Consider the following 26,342-nt stretch of genomic DNA (forward strand, 5'->3'; position numbering starts at 1 on the left):
GACGGGCCAGGACGCCATGAGCCATTCTTTGTCTTTTTGTTGATTTTACTTTTTCTCAAGCCGTTTAAAAAATGGTAAAACCGCTCTCAGGTCCCCGGCCATCACGGCCGCGGTGGGTCCCGCCCGCCCTTGGCCGCAGGGGGCGACCAGCCTTTTGAGTTGTAAACCTTCAGGACCTGTTTTCCTAAACTGTCCTTGACGGTCCATTGTGGATGTCATGTCCACACATCCGTCCGAGGTCTGGGGGACCCTGTGTGCGTTTCGAAGGCAGAGAGTGTCTGAGCGCATGAGTGACGTCTGTGAGATCGCCCCCGAGTGAAGACACGCTCCCCCTACATTATCCCAGAAACTACAGGCGTAAAACGAAATTCGTTGAGTGAACGTGCATGGCCTGGACTACTTAGAGGGGGCCCACATCTATACCCTGTCATTGTGCTGGGCTCGAATTTTTTATTTCAGAGAGAGAGAGAGAAAGAGAGGGAGAGAGAGAGAGAGAAACGTCAACGATGAGCGAGAATCATGGGTCCGCTGCCTCCTGCACGCCCTGCCCTGGGAATCCAGCCCACAACCCGGGCCTGTGCCCAGACCAGGAATCGGACCCTGAACTCATGGTTCATAGGTTGATGCTCAGCCCCTGAGCCACCCGGCCGGGCTGGGCTAGAATTTGAGCCCCACGCGCCCGGGAGGGGGCAGAGGAGAGTGAGCACGTCCTTGGGCCCAGCGCCTCCAGCCCAGCTGGGCTCGCCGTTCCCCACGGTCAGCGTCTACCGGTGACGGTTGTGACACAAAGCCGAGGGCCGGCAGCCCAGAGGCGATGGGGCTGCGGCCGGGAGGTTGCTGTGCAGCCGGGGGTGGGGGTGGGGCGGGGAGCACGGCTGGCGGCTGGGTCTCAACCCTTCAAGGGTGCCCTGTCCCGTCCCAGCTCCCGGGCCAACCTCTCGAGAGCCTGCGTTTGGAATAAAAGGCCTCTGGTCCCTTCTCTCAGGAACACCTGGGCCTGGGCAGCCCCTCCCGCGTCCTCACCGGTTACCCAACCCGAGAGGAGATAAACGTTTCTCTCGTCCCAGCTGGTGTGGCTCAGTGGATAGAGCGCCGGCCGGCAGACTGAAAGGTCCCGGGTTCGATTCCCGGTCAGGGCACAGGCCCGGGTTGCGGGCTCGATCCCCAGTGGGGGGCGTGCAGGAGGCGGCCGATCCACGATTCTCTCTCATCATGGATGTGTCTCTCTCTCCCTCTCCCTTCCTCTCTGACGTCAATTCAAATATCTTTAAAAAACAACAACAGAAATAACAGGCCTCTGTCCTTCCCTCAGGAGTACCTGGACCTCAGCCAGCCCCTCGAGCAGTACTCGCCCAGCTACCCCGACACCAGGAGCTCCTGTTCGTCGGGGGACGACTCCGTCTTCTCCCCGGACCCCGTGCCCTACGAGCCCTGCCTCCCGCAGTACCCGCCTGTCAGCGGCAGCGTGGACACCTGAGCGGGCGTGTGTCCGCCCCCTCCCGGCAGGCGGGCGGCGCGGGAGCCTGGCCGCACGGAGCAGGGCCTGCCTCCGGAGCTGTGTCTCCGACTGTACATATGGACCAGAGGGCGCGTCGTTGGGAGAGCCGGCGGCAGGCGTGTAAAGGTGACACCGTCGGAAACCTGTCGTCTTCGCCAGGGGAAGAGGGACGTTTCCGGGGCCACGGACGGCGCGGTGGGACCGCACGCCCGCCGCCCGCCACCCGCCGGGCCGGCTGTGGGCCAGCCGGACTCAGGAGACAGATGCGCGTCTGGCCTCGTTGTGAATGTTGTAAGAAGGGGAGCAGGGGAGGCGGCGCACGCACAGGGCACGGAGGGCACAGAGGTGCTGGGTGTATGTACATAGACGCAAATTATGTATAAATATATATTATATATTTACAAGGAATTATTTTTTGTATTGATTTTAAATGGATGTCGCAGTGCACCTGGAAAATCGGTCTTTTTTTTAAAAAAAAAATAATAGCTATTTGCTAAATGCTGTTCTTACCCGGAGTTTCCTAATTTTTGCTTTCAGGGAAAATGGTATAAAACATTAATTTATTAATGGATTGGTAATATGCAAAACAACTAATCATTTATAGATTTTTGTTTTTAATTTAAGTGGCATTTCTATGAGGGCGAGTTGACCGGCTGCTCCGACGTAGCTGGTGGCCGGGTCCCTTGAAAAGAGAACTGAGGGCAGATCTGACAGGTGGGGGCGGCGAGGTTCGGGGTGCGAGCTCTGCTGTCGGGGCTGTCGAACCGCCTGCTGGAGCCGGGGCTCGGGCGAGGGTGTTGATGGGCGGCTTGGTCAGGGGCCCCCGTGGCCGCTCCCTGCACCTGCCAGGCCGGTGGGACCAGCTCCTCAAACAGCTGCCCTCTCCTGGCCTCGCCTCCCCGGGTGGCCCTGCCCGCGGCGCAGTCGCCGGATTGGCCTGTGTTCTCATCGGGGATTTGGGTAGCGGCTCCAGGTTCGTGGGCGGCAGAGCAGCTCTTAGGGTCTCCATGAGCTGCCGGTTCTTCCGCTGAGAGTTTGGGGTCCCCTCCATCGTGTTAAGGGGTGGCTCCCGGCGGCTCCTGGCGGGCCTCGCTGGCGGGTCCGGCCGGTTCCGGCGGCAGAGGAAGCGTACTTCCCGCCGGCCGAGGGTCCCGTGCGAAAGGACTGTGTTTTGCTTCCGAAACACCCCTCACGCTGCGGTCGCCGCGCATGCAGAATACACTGACTGTACGTGCCAGGGCCTTGGGGAAAGTATTTAATAAAACCTGTTAATTTTTATACTGACAATAAAAATGTCTCTACAGATATTAACGTTAACAAGACAAAATAAACGTCACGCAGCTTATTTTTTTACCCTCGTGTCTCGCCGGGTGGTTTCCTGGGCTCGGAGGGGGGCCGGTGCTGTTCGCTGGGGCAGGAGGCGGCGTGGGGGGTCGGGTTTGTTACAAACAGGGACCTGCCGGGGGGGTGGCCGGGGCCGGTGCCCAGGACACGGGGGCCCCAGGGGAGGTGGGTCCCTCACAGGCTGCAGGACACCATCTCCTTCCTGGGCTCCCGGCTCCCCAAGGACCAGGTGGGGGTGGTGAGGGGCAGAGCTTTTCAAGCTGCAGGGGGGAGGGCGGGGGGCGGGGCGGGTGTGCGGAGCGGAGCATCCCTCTTGCGGGAAAGGCGGGGCCCACAGGAAGTGGACACCTGGGGGTGCAGGGGGACCCTCGGCAGCCGGTCGGGGCTGCACGGGGCCCGGCCTCCAGTGCTGGGAACGAGAGGTCGGTCTGCTCGCGGCTCCGTGTGCGGGGCCGGGGCAGGTGGTGCGAGGGCTCTGCCTAAGACTTGGCAGCTGAGGTGCCATTCGGATCCTGGATCAAAGCTGCATCCTCCCACCGACTGCGATTTCCCAGAACAAGACTCCAGGCGGCTATAGGCCTGGCGCTGGCTCTTAGCGTGTGGCCTCGCCAGCCAGGGGCTCAGCGGAGCCGCATGGAGCTGACGTGTGGGGGGCTCGGTCCCGCGTCTCAGTCCTCGTGGCTGAGAAAAGGGAGCGGAGCCCGGGCACGCGAAGGCGAGCGAGTCCTGGCTGGCAGCGTGAGCGCGACCCGACCCCACACCCCAGCTTCCTTCCGAGAAAGCCTGGGGAGCGCGAGTGTGAGCGTGCGTGTGTGAGTGTGAGCCCGAGCGTGTGTGAGAGTGTGAGCGTGCATGTGAGTGTGCATGTGTGAGTGTGTGTGTGAGTGTGAGCGTGCATGTGAGTGTGTGAGTGTGAACGTGTGAGTGTGAGCGGGCTGCGGGGCTGAACGCCGTTACTTGTGCTCACACTTGGAGCCTCCTGGTCCGCGTGGGGATGTGTTTGCCTTGTGATGTTTTCAGAGCTGAACGCAACGTTTCTCTTCTCTCGCGTCTCGTCCCCAGGGAGCCTGGAAGCGACGGCTGGCAGGGAGGCAGAGCTGCCGGCCCGAGTGACGCCTAGAAGGGCCCTTCTGCGTCCTCTTTTCCTTGGGGTGGGGGGGTGAGGGGGTCCTTGAAGTTGCCCCCCAGTCCTGGGGGGTCACAAAGGTGCTGCTGGGGACAGTCAGCGTCGACCAGTCAGGAGCCCAGCGGGCTCTGGGGACCCGGAGAGAGGTCAGTGTCCTCCGCTCTGGGAGGGGCCAGACCCCGTGAGACCCCCTGGGGTCACGTCCGCCCCCACCTCACACCAAAGGCATTTCTATGTTTTAAGTCCGTGAAAATGAGGCTCAAAGTGTTTTAAAGCCGTAAAGTTACGTTTACAGCATTCGACCTGTCACGTCCCCTTTTTAAACAAGGTTTGCCCTGTAAACACTGCCAGGCGATGCCAGTAAATGCTTTATGGGCCGATTCGACACTTTCATTTATTTATTTAATATATTTCTAATTATTTCAGAGAGAGGAGGGCGGGGAGAGAGAATCGTCAGTGAGAGAGGATCATGGATCGGCTGCCTCCTGCACGCCCCACGGGGGATCGAGCCGGCAACCCGGGCCTGTGCCCTGACCGGGAATCGAACCCTGACCTCCTGGCTCCTAGGTCGATGCTCAACCCCTGAGCCCCGCCGGCCGGGCGGCTTGTACATGTTGAAAGGTTGAAAGAAAAGACGAAAGGTCCATCTGGTGGCCCGTGAAGGTCTCAGGGGCCGTGAGGGAAGGTGTCTGGGCGCTCGGCCGGCGTCCGCTGTGCACTGTGCACCAGGGATTGTGTTACGTGATCGCGACAGGGACCGCCTGGCCCACGACGGCTGAGAATGCCACACTCGATTGCCCTTTGCCAGCAGCCGGCGACCCCGGCTGAGGGAGCGGGGTCAGGCCCCGGCAGGTGGCGTGGGGTGGGGACAGGCGCAGACCCAAGCCCTGAAGGTGGGGACGCTGTCAGGAGTGGGTGCCTGCAGGGGAGGCAGCAGGCGTGACGGGCACAGAAGGGGGTGCCGCTGGCCCGTGGGGTGTTGATCCTTTGAGGATGCTCTCAGTGACGTGTCTGAACGGGCCCTCCTGGCGCCCCGTCTCCCCCGACGGGACGCCATGTAGCGACATGCCCGGCGCTGCCAGACCAGGTTGCCGCAGAGACCCGCCCGCTGAGGCTGAACAAACACGCGGCTCCCCCGAGGGAGGGGGCGCGCGGCTGAGGCGGAGCTGAGGGGTGCTTGTTTGGCAGGAAGTAAAGCTGACCTCCCCCAGCGACAGGGTGGAGGGGGTGGGGAGGCACCTCGCACTGTCACCCCCCTGAGCCTGGCAGGGCGGGCACACTGTGGTCAGGGCAGGTGGGCGGGCACCTCGAGCCTGGGGGCAGGTGGGCAGGCGCCCGGGCTCAGGGCAGAGGGCTCGTGGCGTGGGCACGCGGGCCCGGTTTTATTTCCTGTTGCTCCCGTGTCTTGCATGCATGGAGGTGCCGTGGAAAAGGGGGTGGGCAGTCCCGGGACAGGGCACGTGGGGGCCGCCGTGTCCCCTGGACACAGGACTCCGCGCGACTGAGTTAATGTCATCGTAATGGCAGCCAGTCCTGGCCAGGTTGCTCAGTGGATAGAGTGCAGGCCTGCAGACTGAAGGGTCCCGGGTTCGATCCGGTCAAGGGCACGTACCTCGGTTGCAGGCTCCTCACCGGCCTGAGCCCTGGCTGGGGCGCGTGCAGGAGGCAACCCATCGACGTGTCTCTCTCACGTGGACATTTCTCTCTGCCTCTCCCTCCCTCCCACGCTCTAAGAATCAATAAGACATATCCTCGGAGGAGAAGCAACAACAAAATAGCTGCAGTGGGGTCGCCGCCACGGCTCGGGCTGCTGGAGGCTTGCAGGGCCCGGGCCACCTGCTCCCTCAGTCAGCACGCAGGTCCCGCCCCGACCCGCACACGGACCCGGGGAAGACTGCACAGGCAGTGAGCACGCAGGGAACGGAGCGCCGGGATCTGGTTTCAGCGCCTCCCTTGTCTTCCAGACGGCGTTTCAGGCCCATCAAGCACGAAGCCCTTATTTTTCTGACCTGAAAGCAGGTGAGTTCAGTCAAGTGCAGGAGACATGAGAGGAAGCAGACCCTGGAACCCGTTCTGGCCGCTCTGGGCCGGCCCAGCCGCTGGCAGGTGAGGGGGAGGGGGTGGCGGGGGGGCGGGGGAGCCTAGACCCTTTCCAGAGCGGGGAGGGTGAGGAGCAGGCGGGTGCCGTGGTGACCCCGGAAGGGACGCGTGTTGGCCGACCTGCTTTACACGGCACCTGTGGGCCCACGGGAACCGGAGCCGGCGGGCAGCAGGCAGGGCCTGTGGCTGCGTGTGCACACAGCCCCTTGTCAACCGACCGGCTGTCGCCGCCTCTCAGAACAATAAGAACATTTAGAAGTCTCCTGGCGGCCTCACCCGTAGGGCCTCCTGGTTACTTAAGCTCCCCCGCGACCAGGTGCCTCTCAGAAAGAGTCCGAGCTGCTCCGGGCCTGCAAGGTGCACGCCTGCCCCTGGGGGGGGGGCGTCGGGGCTCTGGCGTGGGCCGGGAGGGGGCGGGGGGGGCGTGGGACTTGGGGAACGGACGCCCAGCTGCTTTTGCGTAGCGAGCGCCCTGCTGTCGTGTGGCTGCATTCGAGGGGCTGAGATTGGGCCCGGAGCATCCGCCCCCCACGCTGCCCTCCCTGGCCCACCACTGCCCGGGGGCCCCCTGAGCCTGGGCAGTTCCATTGCAGAGCCCTGGCCACCAGCATCCTCACCCCTCTCGCACGCCCCCCACTGGCGAAGGAGCCCGCCACCCGGCATGGGCCCGGCCAGCATCGAGCCCTGGCCTCCTGGTTCCTGGTTCAATCAGAGCCATGGGGCCGGCTCTCTTCTCTCCTCGTGAGGCCGCCGGGCCTGCGGGGCTGACTCCAACCTTCGGCTGTAAATCCGCAACCCTCCCGCTCTGGTCTCAGGACTCCTTTCCGTTCTTCAGGATGATGGGGGCCCCCAAACGCTTTTGTTAACGTGGGTTGTGTCGATCGATACCCATCATGTTAGAAACTAAGTAAGCGTGGTCCCGTCCGAGTTTGGGGGGCACGGTGAGTCCTCACGGCCCTTCCCTCCCCTCTGGCCTTTGTCCGGGTCGTGTGTCCACCACGTTGTCCAACTGGGTCCCAGGACTGGACTTCCCCAGTGACCACCGCCCGGGGCTGGGCGCTACCCCGTCTCCCGGGCCCTCGGGCCTCTGAGGGCCACGGCTCAGGGCCAGGCCGGCGCCTCCCGCTGCCTCCCTGTGGGGACACAGCCCCCGCGGAGTCCAGGAGTCCAGGAGCCGGACGTCCACCAGCTGGGCCTCCCCCGGGGCCCTTGACCCTCGGGCTCTTGCCTGCACCTGCAGCCCGAGGCCAGCCGGGAGGCGGGAAGCGGGCACAGGTGTGCGGGGTCCTGAGCGCGCGGGGGCAGAACGGACGGGCCTGGGCCAGGAAGCAGCCGCCTCTGCGCGGACCCAGGGCCACGGCCGAGCCACGGGCACCGGGGCCACGTCCTGGCCCGGCCAGTGCACGCCCGCGGGCGGGAGCCCTGCAGGGTCACAGCATCGCCAGCCGGTGCCTCCCGCCGCCCGGCTCGGAGCGAACAGCCCTCGGAGGGGAAGAGAAGACGCGTCTCCAGGTGCCTGGCTCGGGGAGTGGCTGTGGAGGGTGGAGGGTGGAGGGTGGAGGGTGGAGGGCCGCGTGGCTGAGGAGCCCTGCAGAAGCACGGCCGTGGGGTTGGGCGGGGAGACGGACGCCGGGCCTGAGGTGGAGCGAGCCCTGGGGGAGGGGCGTGTGGAAGGACCTGAGAGTGGCCGCTGGGTCTCATGGCCTGCAAGTGGGGGCCTTTCCTGGGCGGGGGGCGGCCTCAGTTTCCAGGCTCCTCTTGCCTCCTCCTCGCTGTGTGACCTCAGGGGGACGCTTCACCGTCCCAGCCTCCATTTCCTCCTGTTCAGACACAGGCCAGGGACCCGCGGGGGGGGGGGGGGGGGGAGAGACGGGGTGCCCGGGGCTCTGTCTGAGTCTGTGGGTGGAGCCTGCCTCGTCCTCACGTGTCCACGTCCCGTGTCACAGACTCGGTGTCGGCCGCGCACGCACGTGGGGCCGTGGGGGCGGCCAGGACCAGGCTCCGAGAAGGCGGGTACACTGCGGCCGAGGCCCGGGCAGCGGGAGAAAGGCGCTCGCCCTCCTGCCAGGGGTCCAGCTGTTGGTCTCCCGACTGCTCCTGCCCTCGGACCTGGGCTCCCCGTGTTGGCTGCACCCCAAGGCCCTGCTCCGTGTACGTGGGGGCAGGTGGGGGCGCTGGTTGCCGGCCAGAGCGGTGGCTCCAGTCTGGCGGCCGGGCGTGCTCCGTCCTCCAGGCTCCCCCAGGCCATATTAGGGCCCCTCCGCAGGGTGGAATCTCTGACTCACCGCCCCCCACACACTCACTCTCCTGCCGTGTCCTGAGATTAGATGCACTCGGATCTGTGGGTTCTAAGGCTTACGTGCTATTTCGGTTTGGCAAACGGCTCCTTGTTTCAAGTCAGAAAAAGAAGTGCTTTTTCCAAAGGGGCCAGACGGCGTTTCTGGCGACTTGGTGTTTCGTGCGACCGAACCCTCGGTGATTTCAGGCGCGAGAATCAGACGGAAGCGGACTGGCTTGAGGAGAGGGAGGGGAGGGAGGTCCTCGTTGGAGGCATGGAAACAGCCACCGACCCTCCCCTCCAGCCCCCAGGCTCCTGCCGGCTCCCAGGCCCCGTGCTGGGGGCTCTCGGTGCATTTCCCACCCCCACCCGGGCCCCCAGGCCCCAAACACTCCTGTTTTAGGGACGAGGAAAGAGGTCCAGAGAGGCAGGGTCAGCCTCGGCGACAGCTGAGGGGGCATCAGGACCCAGTCTCCCCGAGGGTCTGCCCAGGGCCGGGCGGGGGTGGGGGGGAGCGCTCGGCACAGGCACCCTGCACACAGTAGGGATAAATGACGAATGTGTCCTCTCTCCAGTGGACCCCGGCGTTTCCAGGCGAACTCTCACGTAGCACCTGCCAGAAATGCTTTATCCACTCTGGGGCCACAAAACCATCAGAAGTGGGCGTTACGCTTTGTGGAGGTAGAATGTGGCAAGTGGGGCGGCCATGGCAGGACTTAGGTTTGAGCTTGAAGTCCCAGCCCAGCTCTCCCACTGGGCCAGCTACCGAACTTCCCTAAGCCTCAGTTTGCTGATCTGTGAAATGGGTAGAATTCTGACGCCTGTCTCCCTCCAAGGATCTGAGAATTGAATAAAAGAGTCTCTGTACAAAAGTCCTGGGTGAGCCTCAGAATACTGAGCAGGTACTAGCTCTTATGATCCCATGGCCCCTTGATATGGTCCATTTGAAAAATAGTCCTGCCCTGGCCGGTTTGGCTCAGTGGTTAGAGAGTTGGCCCGCACACCAAAGGGTCTGGGTTCGATTTCAGTGAAGGACATGTGCCCGGATTGCAGGCTCGGTCCCTGGCCTCAGTGAGGGCACATGCGGGAGGCAACCAATCAGTGTGTCTCTCTCACTCTCTCTCTCCCCCTCCCTTCCACTCTCTCTAAAAATCAATAGAAAGCCTCAGTGGATAGTGTCAGCCTGCATTTCGAAGGGTCCCAGGTTCGATCCCGGTCAAGGACACATACCTTGGTTCAGCTCCTCCCTGGCCCAGGCCCTGGTCGGGGCGTGTGCAGGAGGAAATCGATGTGTTTCTCGCACATCGATGTTTCTCTGTCTCTCCCTCTCTCTCCCACTCTCCCTAAAAATCAGTGGAAAAATATCCTCGGGTGAGGATTAACAAGAAATAATAATAATTAAAGTAAAATAAACTCAGTGGGAAAATATCCCGCCGTCCGGGGAGGCCCCGCGTGATCACTGCTGCTCCCCCCCCAGCAGGACCCTGTGAGCCAGTGGGCACCACGCGTTAAATCTCTCCCCCTCCCGCTGCTGTCCTCGGCCCACGCCAGGACACGCGGGTGCTCTTTCGTACGTCAGCTCGTTAATCTTTGCAACCACCTCATAAAGCAAACATTATCATCACCGTTGCACAGATAAAGAAGCGAGGCTCTGTGTGTGTGTGTGGGGGGGTGGTTCGGGGGGCGGAGGGGCAGTAAATAACTCATCCCAATGGCTGACTTGGGTTTCCAGCCAGGCCTGACTCCAACCTTCGGCTGTAAATCCGCAATCCTCCAACTCTTTGGTCGCAGGACTCCTTTCCGTGCGTCAGAATGATGGAGGGCTCCAAACGCTTTTGTTAATGTGGGTTGTGTCCGTCGATATCCATCATGTTAGAAATTAAAACTGGGAAAAACATGAAAGGACTTATTTCACAGAAAATAAAAAAGCCGTCGCATATAAAACATCTGCCTTTCTAAATAAAACCTAACTCTATTTTCCAAAACAAAAAAATAGAAGTGGCGTGGCTTCACATTTTGCAAAACTCTCCGTGGTGTGCCTAACGGTCCGCTGGATTCCTGTATCCGCTTGTGTGGTCCGTCCACGCCTGAGACCACGGATCACGGGGGCTCTGGAAACCTCCGCTGTGTGCGTTTAAGACAATCAGTGGAAAAGGCAAATGACTTTTCAGTCCTGTTACGAAAATCATTTCGAACCCACCAGACCCTGAAAAGGTCTCAGGGACCTCAGGGGTGCCTGGGCCAAACTTTGAGAACCACTGCTATCTTAATGTATATAAAGAGCTAGGTGCCGTCACGACCGGACGGGCGACCGGTCACCATGAAGTGCATGGAGCACCTCTCGGTTCCCCCCTCCCCGCCCCCGAGCCGCTCACCAGGAGGGGGGCTGGCAGCGGGGCAGGATGGGGTTGCTGAGTGGCGGTGGCGGGCTCCTTCGCGGGGCGGCCCTGAGCTCAGGGAGCAGTCATCCGGGCAGGGGGAGTTTCGGGGAACGTCCAGTGGCGAGCTTCGCGGGGTGGCAGCGGCTTCGTGGAGCCGTCGAGGGGCCGTGAGCATCGCGGGGCGTCCTGGGCGGGGAGCTGCGTGTAGCGTCTCAGGGCGGCGGAGGCCTAGGACCCGAACTGCACACAATGTCGTGCGCGCTGGGCCCCCCGTCTGCAACACTAAAAGCATAACGTGGCCATTAGACCTCCCGATGAAGCCCGGGCTGCCGGGGCCCAGGCGGCCGCCACCCATCAGCCGCCGGGGAGCTGCGGGCTGGACCACGGGCAGCGTGCAGGCGGGCTCCTGGCGGAGGCTGCTGTCCAGGGAGCATCCGCGCTGTCCACGCCACCGCACCGGGCGTGACTGTGCTCCGGCCCACACAGCGTCCTGGCGATCCGATGGCCCGAAGGAAGCACCACCATTTATTTTCAAGGGGAAAAAAGAAGAAATATGCACATTTCTCCAGTGACTTGGGAATCCCAATGCATGCCTGTTGGCGGGGAGGTGGGGTGAGCAGGTGGGGCAAGGGGACGCTCAGGGCAGTGAGACCAGTTTAAGCGAGTCTGTGATGGTGGACACGTGTCGCCATCCACTTGCTAAGACTCACAGAATGTACCTCCCAGGAGTGGATTATAGTGTGAGTGGACTTCAGTGAATCATAATGCATCCGGCCCTGGTCAGTCTGGCTCAGCAGTTTGACTGCCAGCTCCCAGTCTGAAGGGTTGCGGGTTCTATTCCCAGCCAAGGGCACATGCCTCGGGTGCAGGTTCATTCTGGCCCCTGTTGGGGCGAGCGTAAAAGGCAACCAATCGGTGTTTCTCTCTCTCTCCCTCTCCCCCTCCCCCTTCGCTTCCACCCTCCCCCTCCCTCTAAATAGATCAGTGGAAAAATATCCTGGGGTGAGGATTGAAATAATAACAACAATGTATCAGTATCAGTGCATCAGTTGTAACAAATGAACGCACTGATGCGGGTGTTGATAGGAGGGGAAATAATAGAGGGACGGACAAGGGTACACGGAACTCTACTGTCCCCTCATTTTTCTGGAGCCCTGACACTGCTCTCCAGCGAAACAAAACATCCCTGCGGGTCTGGGCCTCCGCCACGGCTCTTCGGGGTTTGGGGCTGGGATGTCCCCTGGAAACGCCTGAAGCACTGCCATGATCATGCCAGGGAAACTGTAGCCGCCCTGCCCCACCCTCAGCCCCAGGCCCCGCCCCCTCCCTCAGCCCCAGGCCCCGCCCCCAGCCCAGGCCCCGCCCCCTCCCTCAGCCCCAGGCCCCGCCCCCAGCCCTAGGCCCCGCCCCCAGCCCCAGGCCCCGCCCCCTCCCTCAGCTCCAGGCCCCACACGGAGGTGTTCTCTAGGGATCCTTCCCGTTGTCCCCCCAGCTCCGAGTCTACAGTAGCATCAGGGGGATTTGAGGGTGTAATTCCGCGGGAGACTGGTAATTAGAGGCGGTTGGAGAGACTCCGGCTGTTTAATTGCTTGAGAACCACCGCCCATCATCGGGGATAATGGGCCCTATTAGCTCCTCGCACAGGAAGCGAGGGTTCTGTCTGGGCCCATCTCTCCAGGCGCTGGGGCTTCCTGGACCCAACGGGGAGGGGGCGTCAGTGCCGGCAGGCGGGGCTGGCCCCGGGTGCGCGCTCTTAGTCCCTCACGGACTCAGGCGGCCAAGCTTCGGTTTGCAATGACCGCCCCCCCATCTTCTTTTATTTATTTATTCTTAAATATCTTTTTTTTATTATTGACTTCAGAGTGGAAGGGAGATGGGGGGAGATAGAAACATCAACGGTGAAAGAGAATCATGTCGGCTGCCTCCTGCACACCCCACACTGGGGGTCAAGCCCGAAGCCTGGGCCAGTGCCCTGACGGGGAACCGAACCGTGACCTCCTGGTTCCTAGGTCGATGCTCAGCTCCTGAGCCACACCGGCCGGGCCTTTCCCTCCCTCCCTCCCTCCCTCCCTCCCTCCCTCCCTCCCTCCCTCCCTCCCTCCCTTTATCCTCACCTGAGGATATTTTCCCATTGAATTTTTAGAGAGAGTGGAAGAGAGAGGAAAAGACAGACAGAAACATGATGTAAGAGAAACACATGGATTGGTTGCCTCCTGCACGTGCCCTGACCATGGCTGGGCAGGGAGGAGCCTGCAACCGAGGTATGTGCCCTTGACCGGAATCGAACCCGGGACCCTTCGGTCCGCAGGCCGACGCTCTATCCACTGAGCCAAACCGGCTGGGCCCCCATCGTCTCTTAAACAAGCCAGGTCGGGAGGACAGAACTGTGGTTGCCTCCTTGGGCCTTGGGGACCTGGGAGCACAGGGTGGGCTCAGGGGAGAAGAGAGCCGCCTGGGGAGGCGCTGGCGAGGCCTTTGGCACCAGGTGCCCACCCTGTTGTCCGACAAGCCTTCCCTCCATCGCTGCTGGAACCTTCAGAGCTGTCACCGGCCTCCGCACCTGAGTGCTGGGCACTAGCAGCGATTCTCGATCCTCCTCCTCCTCCTCCTCCTCCTCCTCCTCCTCCTCCTCCTCCTCCTCCTCCTCCTCCTCCTCCTCCTCCTCCTCCTCCTCCTCCTCTCTCCTCCTCCTCCTCCTCCTCCCCTGGCCTCATCCTCCTCCCCAGCCCCCAGGGCTGGCGTCCTGGGAAATGCGCTGACCCTGGAGGGCTCTGCACAGCCCAGTGGGCACACGGCTCCCAGATAAGCTGCGGAGACAGTGCGCCCTTGTTCTGGCTGAAAGCGGAGCCCCCGAAGGAGGGGGTGGGGTCCTCAGGGCTTCCCTGGGACTCCGCCTTGGGGGTGGGGGGGGTGCGGGGCTGAGTGTGGGGACAGGGCCGGCCCTGACCTCCCGAGGAATGCACGGGTTTTTTTCTGTTGTTCTCTCTTTGCTCAAACTTAATTGGTAATAGTATAACTTTCCACTTAATCATTGACCTAAATGAGTCCTAGTGTTATCTCCGCAGGAGCCTGGCTGGGCGGGAAGGCCCGCTGTGGCCCGGAGGGAGGAGGGGGTGGGGGAGAGGGGGGCCGGGAGGGCTCAGAGGGGAGCATCGGGCTGGCGAGCGACGCCCCTTGGGCTCCGATAAGCTGGAGACGGCCTGGGCTTTGCTTCCAGATCATAAACCAGAGGCTCCTGCTGCGATAAGCCGGGGCATGTGGAGCTGGGAGGCTGCGCCCTGAAACCCAGATTAGGAGCCATTAGGGCCGCGAGCCCCCAGGTGCACAATAGGCGCCCAGGATTCCTGCGGGCCGCCCGGGTTAACCATTGAGGAGAGAAGCCTCTCGGACCAGACCTGCCGGTGCTGCTCTGTGGGCACCCCCCCCCCCACCCGGCTGCTCGGCGCCTCTGGCTTTAAGCCTCGCTCTCCCTGCTGGGGGAGGCGGGGGGGGGGAAGGGGGGGCGGGGATCTCCCTCTGATCCTGTCCTGTCTGGGCTGACGATGTGACTTCACGGGGTGTCAGAGTAGCTCGCTCAACTTCTATCTGGCGCATGCGTGTCTTAAAAAAAATTTAATTTATTTTTTAAAAATTGATTTCAGAGAGGAAGGGAGAGGGAGAGATAGAAACATCCATGATGAGAGAGAATCACGGACCGGCTGCCTCCTGCTCGCCCCACACTGGGGATCCAGCCCCCAACCCGGGCCTGTGCCCTGACCGGGAATCGAACCCAGAACCCTTCAGTCCACAGGCCGACACTCTAGCCCAGCCGTGGGCAAACTACGGCCCGCGGGCCGGATCCGGCCCATTGAAATGAATAAAACTAAAAAAAAAAAAAGACCGTACCCTTTTATGTCATGATGTTTACTTTGAATTTCTATGAGTTCACACAGACACTCCATCCATGCTTTTGTTCCGGCCTCCGGTCCAGTTTAAGAGCCCATTGTGGCCCTCGAGTCAAAAAGTTTGCCCACCCCTGCCCTAGCCACTGAGCCACACCGGCCAGGGCTGCAGGGTTTATTCTGAACACGACGTACACCAGGAGTCGCACGCTGGGTCACACGGCGACTCTGTGTTTTACGCTTTCAGGACCCATCACACTGCTCTCCAACACCCGGCATCCCCATGCCCACCAGCCGCGCGGGGTCCCCAGCTTTCGGCATCGGCGTTGTGCCGGCCGGAGCAGCCCTGGGCGGCGGGTCCCCGGTGCTGGTGTGCCTCTCCAACCACTAATGATGCGGAGGCTCCCGCCGAGCTGGTCGGCGGTCTGTGTCTCTGGAGACACGGCTGTCCAGCCTCTCGCCCGTGTTTAATCTGTTTGCGAGTTCTTCACGTGTCTGCACACTGCACCCTCGTCACCACAGGGCTTGCAGTCTCTTCTCCGTCTCCCAGGAGCTGTCTTTTCGCTTCCTTGATAATATTCTTTGAGATGCAAAAGCTTTTAATATTGTTGAAGTCCATTTTTTTTCTTTTGTTGCATGTGCGTTTGGTGTTATATCTAAGAACCTATTGCCAAACCGAAGGTAATAAAAATGGACTCCCGTGTTTTCTTTTAAGAGATTAATTATTGCCTGGACAGCACGGCTCCGGGGCTGAGCATCGACCTAGGAACCAGGAGGTCACGGTTCGGTTCCCCGTCAGTCAGGGCACAGGCCCGGGTTGCCGGCTCGATGCCCAGAGTGGGGTGTGCAGGAGGCAGCCCATCAATGATTCTCTCTCATCATGGATGTTTCTCTCTCCCTCTCCCCTCTGCTCTGAAATCAATAAAAACATATTTTAAAAAAAGAGATGAATTGTTGTAGCTCTTGCATTTAGTTCTTTGATCCACTGGTTTAATTTTTGCAGATCGTGTGCGTAATAAGCCAACTTCATTCTTTCAGATCCTCATACATGTCTGCATGGCATTCTGGTCTAGAGTTGATTTGGCCAGTTTTTCAGTCCGACGTCCGGGTCCCTTCCCATCTTTTACTGCAAAACCAATAATACAGTGAATGTTCCTGATGCAACACCTCCTGTCTGGGCGCTATCTGTAGGAAGATTCCTAGAGGTGGAATCTCGGGACGAAGATGGACTGGCCCGCTGCTCTCCCTGGAGGCCGATGGCCACACGTCCGCCGGCCCTGCCTGGGGCTGTGTCTCCACATCCGTGCTGGTCCCGTAGACCTTTGCCAACCGCACGGAGAGCTTTCACTTGGCATGTTCTTATTGTGAGCGCAGTGGTGCACCCTTTAACGTGTTCAGAGCCTCTTGTAATGTCTTTGCTGTGGACTTTTCATAGCCGTTGCCTGTAATTTCCGTTGGATCATTGGTCTTGTTTTGTTCTGTTGGAGATGTTTTTATAAATCAAGCGAGGATGGCGTCTGTCACGTGCTCAGCGTGACTCAGGATGTGGTTCTCTTCCCCAGAGAGAGAGCTTCGCTCTTTACGCTTAAGGCTTTAGGGGTGAGGTGGCTGCTTGTAACAGCCGTTCCCATTCCAAAACCGTCGTATTCTTTTCCTGGTACTTTTATTATTCCACTGTATCCCTTCATCTTTGGCCAGTGGGCATTCGTTTGGTGATATGGTGTGAGGTAGGGATGCCTTTTCCCTCTAGATATGCAGGTGGTGGCTTCTGAGGCCATAAACCCTCAGTCTCCCCAAGCAAACCAGGCAGCCAACCTCCGTCCTGAGCTGAGAGACCCGGTCGGAAGGACCTCCCTGCCCGGGACCCGGAGGGCGGCCCAGTCTTGGCTCCGGGTGAGTCAGGAGATGCAGAGCAGCGGTGAAGAGCGAGGCGCTCGGCCAGAGGCAGGCACACGCGCTGCTCCCTCCGTGCCTGGTTGCAGGGGCTGCACCTGCTCAAACATCTAACCTCCCGACGGGTCATTCTTCTTGTCTGCATCCTGGGGATCGTAACAGGGCCTCCCCGATAGAACGGGGACGAGGGTAACACAGCCCTGGCCGGGGTGGCTCAGTGGATAGAGCGTCGGACTGAGGGGTCCAGGGTTTCATTCCCGTCAAGGGCAGGGACCGCGGATGCAGCTGGATCCCTGGCCCTGGTCAGGGCGCGTGTGGGAGGCAACCAGTCGATGTGTGTCTCTCTGTCTCTTCCCCTCCCTCCCACTCGCTAAAAATCAATGGAAAAAATCCTTAGGCGAAAGATGATCAAACATAAACAAACAAACAAACAAACAAACAAACAAACAAATAAAAATGAGCCACAGGGCATTGAAAAAGAATAAAAAAGAAGTAAACAGCCCGGTCTGGACGCTCCGCAGCGCAGTGCCAGCAAGTGGCAAACACCTCCATGTCCCCGCCATCACCATCGCCGTCACCGGGCACCTGTGCTGGCTCCAACCCCAGGTCTGCTCGCTCTTTCTTTCTTTCTTTCTTTCTTTCTTTCTTTCTTTCTTTCTTTCTTTCTTTCTTTCTTTCTTTCTTTCTTTCTTCTCTTTCTTTTTTTTAAATATATTTTTGTTGATTTCAGAGAGGAAGGGAGAGAGAAAGACGCGTCAAGGATGAGAGAGAATCATGGATCGGCTGCCTCCTGCCCGCCCCACATGGGATCAAGCCCACAACCCGGGGCCCTTCAGTCCACAGACCGACACGCTACCCACTGAGCCACACCAGCCAGGGCACATCTGTCCTTTCTGACCTTTGCCCCTCCACCGGGACCGGCTCCTTCCCAGGGAGCAAGGCGTGGTGCGTGCCCGGCCTCGGCCACCTGGCGGGCTTCTGGGCACTTTTGTGCCCCATCCATGGATTAACCTTTTTAATTAGATGAAATCAAATAAAAACACACATCGAGTGGCAGCCCCGGAGGGCGATTAGAGCCCAGGGAGGGTTGGCATGAAGCTTGGTGACCTGGGGGGTTCACGGGGTGAGTGAGAATGTAAACAGGTGACCCCAAGTCCAGGACTTCCTGGGAGACAGAACGCAGGGCCTGACCCGTGGGCAACGCAAACTGGGCTCCCGGCTCAGCCCCTCAGCAGTGGGGGGGGGGGGGGGGGGAGCTGGCAGGCCTTTTCTCTCCTGGGGGGGTCCCTGCACAAGGTCACCTGGCATTGCCCTGGCACCCCCTCGGTCCGAGGGGTACCCGGCCGGTGACCCCAAGCGCCTGAGCCCCCAGCTGTGCGGCTGCCTATGGACCTGTGACTGGGTGAGGGAAGCCTGGAGGATTATTTTCTGTTTTGTCACCTTTGATGCTTTCTCTTCCCGGCCTCAGGGAAGGGAGGCCATTCAGGCAACAAAGGAAGCGAATTCTTGCCTTTTGAGTTTGAAAGGAGAAACAGATGAAGCGATAGGGCCCCGGGACCTGGAGAGGCCGGGGGAGGAGGTGGGATTAGGGTCAGGGGCCTCCCGGCAGGTGGGGCGCTGCCTCCCCACCCCCCACCCCGACCTGGGCTGGGCTCTGGGGGCTGGGCTCTGGGGGCTGGGCTGGGGTAGAAGGGCTGGGGAGCCGCTGGGCAGGAGGCCTCTGAACCGGGCAAACGTAATTTGTGTGGACCTGGAGGCTGACAGATGGGCACCTTCCTCAGAAAACAGAATCCGAAGGGATGGATTCAAAATGAGGTGCAGGCGGTTTCCTGGGAGGCGGTGAAACCGGCCGGACTTGGTGGTGGTGACGGCACAACTTGACAAATAGACTAAAACCCCTGAAACGCACCCTTAAAAGCCCTCGATTTTGTGGGATGTGAGTTACGTCTCCATCCTAAAAACACCGTTTACCAAACATTAGGCACAGGCCCTCGGAGGAGCCGAGGGGGCCGCCCCTCCCCCGGCTGCCTCCCACCCTGGCCTCGGCCTCGGGACTTTGACGCCATCGGGGGAAGGTGGGGTTTCCGCGTGGGGGTGGCACAGACAATAAAGCAGCAGCACTGCTTGTCCTCCTGACCCTGAGCGGAGCCTCCGCCTGTGCTCCGCCTCCCCCAGGGGACCCAGTCCCCCAGGCAGGGCAGGGGGGCGGACAGAGCCGGGAGGGCTCATGCCCACACCTTATGAGCTTGGGCTGGGGGCGGCTGGAGGATGGTTCCCTCCGTTTTGGACGGAGAGAATGTCTGCCGTCTGGGCAGACGAGGCGCGTCGGGGGCCAAGGATATGCCGCTGTCTTATTTATGACCGAGCCCTTGTTTGTCTTGAACCAGACCTGCTCTCGGCAGAACTCTGTGCCTCCGTGTGGAAGGCGGGGCCCCGGACAATTGCAGGGAGTCAGGAGAAAGCCCGTGTTTGGAAAAGAACCAGCAAAATAAATCATCGTGGTTCTGAGGTGATGCCCAGTGAACGGTTTTCAATCCTGAGCTTTGCAGCCTGTTAAGCAAGCGTGTGCCCCCCCACACGTGCACGCGTGCACACACATGCACACACGCACACACACACGTGCACACACAACCTCGCCCATCATTCTTTCTGAAAGGCCCATTCAGCAGGCCTGCCCTCGGGTTCCCAGCCCCCCCCTTCTCTTCTCTCTTTTCTTCTCTCTCTTTTTTCCCTTCGTTTAAGCAGCCCTTCTGGGGAGAGGGCAAGTGTGCATACAGCCTCCCTTTGTGTTGGTAAAACAGAGCCGTATCAGTTGAGCAGGAACGCTAACATTTGTAGTTATGCAAGCAGAGATAACAGTAATCAGATCCCAGGCAAAACCAGGGGCCAGGAACCCCAGCGGCGGAGCCAGGAGCGGGCGGGCGGGCGGGAATGTGTGCTGGTGTGTTTGTCCTGTCGGAGCACCTGGCACCCTTTTCCTGCCAGAGGCCTGGTTCAGCGCAGCTGCAGACGTCGCCCCGTTAAGGGGACCCCGCCCTGGCCGAGACCCCGTTCCCCTCCTCGCTCAGCCTCCCGGCCCCTGTGTCCTGCTGCAGCGATCAGGGCTTCCTTGCTGCCCGCAGGTAATCTGACCGCAGTGCTGCGGGGAGCGCAGGCGCACGCGTTCGCCCGGGCCGGGCTGGGGAGGATAGCATCGCTGCAGCGCATTTGGAGTTTTTAAAAGAAACTTGTTCTGGACTTGCCCTCATTCTTTGCAAATCTGACTTCCCTGGGGTCCTGTTACACCGTCACCAAACAACACGCCGGGTATCAGCTCGGACGTGGCAGGGCTGGAAGCGGCAATTGCCAAGGCCTGTCAGGCCCAGGCAGGCCCGGCACCTGCGTGAGGGCCGCTATCGGAGGCCGAGATCGGAGAGCGTGCTGGCCGTGCGGAGGTCACGCCGGTAACTCCTGAGTCCGTGTCGGGTCTGAGTTCCTCTGCTGTTGGCTTCTCTGATTTCGTTTGGGGGTGCGGGTGAGTTATTTTGGGGGGAAGGTAGCAGTGGTGGGCTCATCAGATGTAGCAGACAGGGCCTCATGAAGACCAAGGCCCCATCCTGGGACAGCTGTCAGGACACATCTCCTGCCTGGCTGGTGTGGCGCAGTGGTTGCACATTGACCCATGAGCCAGGAGGTCACCATTTGACTCCCGGTCAGGGCACACGCCCGGTTTGCAGGCCTGATCCCCTGTGGGGGGTGTGCAGGAGGCGGCCGATCACTGTTTCTCTCTCATCGATGCTTCCATCTAACTCTCTCCCTCCCTCCCTCCCTCCCTAAAAATTCAATAGGAGCCTTTTCTTTTTAAAGACACATATCCAGATTCTTATCTGACTTGGGCTGAAACTTGGATCCAAGTGCAATACCCATCTTTTCAACAGAAGGGAGACTGAACTACTTTTCCGCTCTGTTCTAATGCCTTCCTACTTACATTGAAAATGGAATGCACGGTTCCTACCTTCCCTCTGGACCCCTGAAGGACTGTCCCCTTTCTTCCCCTTTTCTACGCATCTCTACTCAAAAAAGAAACTGGAGAGAGGCGAGACCGTGTCTCCGTTGGGCTTTAGACACGGAGCTGTGAAGGGCAGCATCCTGAATCATGAATTGTTTGGGCTGGGGGAGGGGGATTGTATATAAGGCAATAAATATTGTTTTATTTCTCTAAAAAAACATTTCTCACAATAAAAAATCTAATATAATAAAAGCCTAATATGCTAATCATATGCTAAGGCCGCTCACCACCAAGGGGCAGATGCTCCAACTGGTAGGTTAGCTTGCTGTTGGGGCCCAGCCAATCGGGACTGAGCGAGATGGGCCGGACATGCCCTGGAGCCCTCCCGTGTCCCTCCCTGGCCCTGATCGTGCCCCAGGGGGGTCCCTCGGCCTGGCCTGTGCCCTCTGGCAATCCGGGACCCCTCGGGGGGATCTCAGAGAGCTGGCTTTGGCCGATCCCACAGGCCAGGCCAAGGGACCCCACTGGTGCAAGAATTCGTGCACTGGGCCTCTAGTGTGTTATAAAAAAAAGAGACATTTTCTCCTCTGTCTGAAGCCATAAGAGTTTGAATTAAAAATTATACCTGCCATGCGGTGCAGATGTTGGCATTTGAAAACCAAATGTAATGGGCCTGTGGGTTGCTAAGCAACCCGTGCCACCCAATCAGCACAGGGTGGTCCAGAGGCCGGTTCCGGGCTGGGTCCCAGCAGGGCGGGGCAGGACCAGGATGCTCACGCTCGGGCCTGGCGGGCAGCTCGGCCTCCGGCTTCCTCGGCCTGAGCACGCGCGCCAGTTCTCATCCCGTCTCCGCGGAAGCCCCGTTTTGTTTCTCAGAAATAACCAAGGAAACGGCCCTTCCACTCACGGCAGTTTTGGCGTCGATGGCGACGCTGGAGGCTTTTTAGACAAGGCGGGCCGTTCCGAGGACGTTCTGTAAATCCAGCCTGACACACGGAGGCAAGCAGCCCACCTGACCCGAACGGGAGCCCGGAGCGGGGGCCCTGGTGCGAACAGAGGGTGTCAGGCGCGTCAGAGCCTCCGTGGGCAGCCGAGCGAGGCCGTGGAATCCACCCCGGGCTGCCAGCAGCGTGTGCGGTCAGCATTCTTGCTCCAGTTGCTTCTGAACGTTAGGAAAAATGGCCAAACCTCAGTTGGGAAAAAAAAGTCCTAGTGGAATAGTACAGGTTTGTTAAAAAAAATAAAATAAAATAAAATTTTAAAAATTGCTAGCAAACCGCCCGGCCCACGTGGCTCAGTGGTTGAGCGCGGCGTTGACCTATGAACCAGGAGGTCACGGTTCGGTTCCCGATTGGGGCGCAGGCTCGATCCTCAGGGGGGCCGTGCAGGAGGCAGCCAACCCCTGATTCTCGCTCATCATGGATGTTTCTCTCTCTCTCCCTCCCCCTTCCTCTCTGAAATCAAGAAAAATATAGTTTCTAAAAAATTTGCTAAAAACCAACACAAAACAAAATTGGAGGAAAAGAACCAGGAAAGGCCGAGGGGGCCGCGAAGCCGTCTGCTGACACTGGGGTTTGCGGTGAGCCGGGCGGGCAGGGTGCCGGCCCCCAGATACGCCGCCCAGTCCGCTCTGCTCCCTGGGAGCTGGCGGCCAGGCTCCTGCTTCTTTGTGGATTTCCGCGTCTCGGGGAGGCCGGCCCAGAGCTCCAGCCCCGCCGGCAGCGCGTGGGAATCGCCGAGAGCCGGGGCCGAGAGCCGGGGCCGAGAGCCGGGCGTGTATCTGTGTCCCGAGGAGAAGGGGGTGATATGCGGGGGGTGGTTTGTTCGGCGGGGACGCTACAGCTCGGTTTTGTGTTGTTTTGTGGGTTAAATGGGCAATTTTCGGGTTCGGAATAAATACACGTAATCGATGGAGCCTCAGGGATGGGTGGTGTCTGAGTGTCCGCCCTGCCTGCGGGGGACGTTTGACAGCAAAGGGCCGGGAGGAAAGGCAGCAGCTGCCCAGGCCTGGGTGGCACTCAGCCCCGCCCCCCCACGCCTCTGGGAGGGAGGACGGACAAACGCCTCTCCAGACGGGGGCGTGGGGGGAGGGGGGCAGCGGGGCCTGGTCCACGCGTCCGAAACGGAGTCACATCTTCAACCCCGAGGAGCCGTCCCGTAAGCTACGTCCGTCCCTGTCGCGCTCTCCTCACCGCCCGTCCCCCGCGAGTTACCGGGGAGGAAACCGAGGCTGGGACGCGTCACCTGCCCACGTGACAATGCGTGGGGGGGCCCCATTCCCGCCCCCATTTCTCCTGCCGCTCAGGGACGCCCGCCCAGGCTCACCCGGCTGAGGTTGGCAATGGAGGGTCGGGCATCTGCTCCTCCCCCTGCGTCCACTCTGTCCTCGGCCTGGGCGGGGGCCCTGGGTTTGGGGTAAGACTGGCCTCTGTGGCCCAGGCCAGGGCTGGCCTTCACACTGCGCTCCCTCCAGCCTCTCCAGCCTCTCCCTCCAGCCTCTCCCTTCAGCCTCTCCCTCCAGCCTCTCCCTTCAGCCTCTCCCTCCAGCCTCTCCCTCCAGCCTCTCCCTCCAGCCTCTCCCTCTCTATCTCCACTCTCTCAGGCTCCGCCTTATCTCCCCCAGACAGCGCCCCTCTCCCGGGCCAGGGCCAGGCGGGCACAGCTCTGAGGCCCAGCGTGAAGCGTGAGGCGCTGACTTGGTAGGAACTCCCCCCCTGCCCCCCCCATTGCTGAGCACGGACTCTCCTGTGGCCGGGAGAGGCTCCATGCTGTTTCTCTGATCCATCTCAGGAACATACAGGTCCCGGCGGCTTTCACTCACCAGGGAGGCTGGGACCCTCCGTCTCCTTCCCGCCTCCCTGCCCTGGGCCCACCCTCTGGGCACTGCTGGTGGGTGTGTCTTCACGGTGGCACCAACCTGCTCCACATGCCATTGACGCCAAGAGGCGCGGTTGCCTGGGTGCTGTGGGGCGGAGAGTGGATCCAACATTTAAGTCTCGCCCGTGGGAGCTGGGAGGTGGGAGCTGGGAGGTGGGAGGGTGGGAGGATGGGCGGTTGGGAGGGTGGGAGGTGGGAGCTGGGAGGTGGGAGCTGGGAGGTGGGAGCTGGGAGGTGGGAGAGGAACGTAGCACGCTGATAGAGGGAGTTTGAAGAACTCATCAACCCAAGTTGAACATGGAGGGAAAGAAGAAGATGGAGAAAGAGTCGGTGTGTGTGTGTGTGTGTGTGTGTGTGTGTGTGTGTGTGGACCGGGAGTGACTGGGTCAGAGGGCGAGTGGATGGAGACCTGGGGCCATGGATGGGCGAGCGAGAAGGAAGGGCAGCGGTCGTCTGAGGGGGAAAAGCCTGAATCTGGGGTGAAGGCCGCTGTGGCTGACGGGAGTGGAGCACAAGGCGGATGAGAGGAGAAACCAGGGGTGCGGGGAGGCGGGCACCCGGGGACCGGCCTCGGGGGCAGGGAGGGCGGTGGGAAGGCCACGCGGGCTGTCCATGACGGGAGCAGGCCGGGGTCAAAGGTGGAAGAAGCCTGCTTACCCGAGGACGGAGTGGGGTGTCCGGGAGCCGGAAAGCTGAGAAAGCTGCATCAGGTGTGGACGATGACCAGGCTCACCTGGAGGGGGCTGTGGGGAGCAGTGGGCAGGTCTCCTGGGGACGGGTTTCAGGGAGGACCCGGTGGGAAGGGACCGCTGGCGCCTCCTTCCTTGTGCCCTGCGTCCCTGCGGTCGCCTCTTCGCTGAGCAGGGAGGGCACCCGGGCTCTGGGCAGGCTGCTTGGGTCTCCGGCTGGTGGAGGGGCCTCCTCCCAGCGTGACCCTCCCATTTCCGTGGCCGAGAACAGAACCAACTCGTGCGCTTAACCCAGGGGCCAGGCTTCGTTTTTCTCCGTGTGAAGTGGCTCACAGACTCGCTGGGAAGGCGGAGGAAACAGGATCCAGGCTGACCATTCGGAACGAGGCCCAGATCCCAGAGTGCCAGCCGGCACCAAGGAAACAGGGCTCTTCTTTTTAAAAAAATTAAATAGATATTATTTTACTGACGTCAGAGAGGAAGGGAGAGGGAGAGAGACACATCCACGATGAGAGAGATGCATGGATCGCCTGCCTCCTGTACGCCCCCACTGGGGATTGAGCTGCAACCCCAGGCATGTGCCCCGGTGGGGAATTGAACCATGACCTCCTGGTTCCTAGGTCGACGCTCAACCCCTGAGCCACGCCAACCACTGAATCACGTCGGCCCAGCCACACGGGTTCTTCCATGCAAAGGAGCCACAGGCACGGGCCGTCCAGAGGCCCCCTGAGCAGGAGGCCGCCCTGGCTTCCACCAGCTCCACGGCAGTGAAACGGTGCCCCACACTCTGCCTTGTGACCCCTGGTTCCGTTGCCGGGAGCTGACCAGCTGCAAGGACACGCTGATGGGTAGGGACAGTCCACATAAGTATGACTTTCGCCCACGTCCACCTTCCAGTCATACTTGTTTGCATCTGATTGGCTGAGACTAAATCACCCCTGGAATCCTCGTTGCCGGGGAGTCTGGGATGTGGTTTTAGGTTCCAGCCTGTGCGGCTCCAGCAGGCGTGGAGGAGGGCAGAGGGCGCTGGGATCCAGGTGGCCCCGTCGCTGGGCTGTGTGTGGGACACTGCCGGGGGCTTCTGGGTGGGACCGGTAGCCACGCCTGCCGTGCGGCACCGTCCCTTGCATGTCACGCGCTCGGTGGCGAGGACCGTGGGACGTGGCGCCGGGCGCTCTGGTCAGAGGTTACCTTTGCCCCGAAAAGGCGAGACGGGGAGCGAGCTTCCTCGCTGTCAACGAGGGGCCGCCCAGCTTCTCCGCGCACTCCCCAGCCGCTCCAGTTGTAGGAAGCAGGAAGCAGGCGCCCTGTGGCGGCTTCGTCCCGGGCAGCACTGGCGACAGCGGCGTTTCTCCCCGTCGGCGCTGCCAAAGCCGCCGAGTCTGGGTCTGCACGGCGTCTGGTGAGACAGGCCGCTCGCTACCTGGTGTCGGGCGACGTGGACTTAAATGGACAATACGTCTCGGCAGGTGGACAGGGCGGCTCTGTTTGGATTTAACCCTGCGAGCCCCAGAGAATGGTCGGTGGGACGGCTCAGCTTCCCCCTGGCCGAGGCCGGCGGGACAGGGCTGTGGCTCTCGTTGGCAGGAAGGCAGAGCGTGGAATCGGCGGCCAGCGTGTGAGTGTGGGAGCCTGGCTCTGTGGGCGTCAGGAGTGAGCTCCTGGGGTCTGTTGGCCTGACGTTTCGGAGGACGGGAGCCCCGTAACAAAGCTGAATTAATGTGCAAATAAAGGCCAACGTGGGCCGGCCGGCGTGGCTGTGGTTGAGCGTCCTCCTGTGAGCCAGGAGGTCAGGGTTGGATTCCCCATCAGGGCACAGGCCCAGGTGGTGAGCTCGATCCCCAGTGGGGGGCGTGCAGGAGGCAGCCGATCCATGACTCTCTCTCATCACTGATGTTTCGGTCCCTCTGCCACCAGGAATTGAGCTGTGACCTCCTGGATCATAGCTCGATGTTCAACTCCTGAGCCACACTGGCTGGTCTAAAAAAAATTCAAAAAAATGTAAGTAAAACAGATGATAACAGAGGAATGTGCACAGAGCACACAGCCGTCCACAGAGGGAACCCTGGGCTGTGGTGTCAGCTCACCCGGTCGAGAAGCCAGGGAACGCCAGCACCCAGCGCCCTCCGACCCCCTCCTGCTCTCTGTCCCCCTCTCTCCCCAGGGGCCACACTGTGGTCCTAAGAGTCTGCTGTCCCTCTCAGCTCGAACTGGAGTGATTCTCGGCACGACCACCAGCCAGAGGCCCACAGCCCTGGCCAGAGCTGTTACAACGGGAACCCTGGTT

General features: G+C 60.8%; 1 protein-coding gene and 1 long non-coding RNA gene across 10 annotated transcripts in view; one reads left to right on the plus strand and one right to left on the minus strand.

The window, feature by feature from the left end:
- The window catches only part of FGFR2 (fibroblast growth factor receptor 2), a 73,643-nt gene extending 70,791 nt beyond the window's left edge, over positions 1-2,852 (plus strand). For all 9 annotated transcript variants that reach the window (XM_059661837.1, XM_059661839.1, XM_059661838.1 and 6 more), the window contains one exon: positions 1,313-2,852. In XM_059661837.1, the coding sequence (XP_059517820.1) occupies positions 1,313-1,477 (165 nt within the window). In that variant the 3' untranslated portion in view covers positions 1,478-2,852. The remainder of the gene's footprint in view (positions 1-1,312) is intronic.
- Positions 1-26,342, minus strand: part of LOC132214495 (uncharacterized) — a 385,317-nt gene that overhangs the window by 174,457 nt on the left and 184,518 nt on the right. The gene's annotated exons all lie outside the window — the stretch shown is intronic.

Source organism: Myotis daubentonii, chromosome 13 (assembly GCF_963259705.1).
Source record: "Myotis daubentonii chromosome 13, mMyoDau2.1, whole genome shotgun sequence".
NCBI lineage: Eukaryota > Metazoa > Chordata > Mammalia > Chiroptera > Vespertilionidae > Myotis > Myotis daubentonii.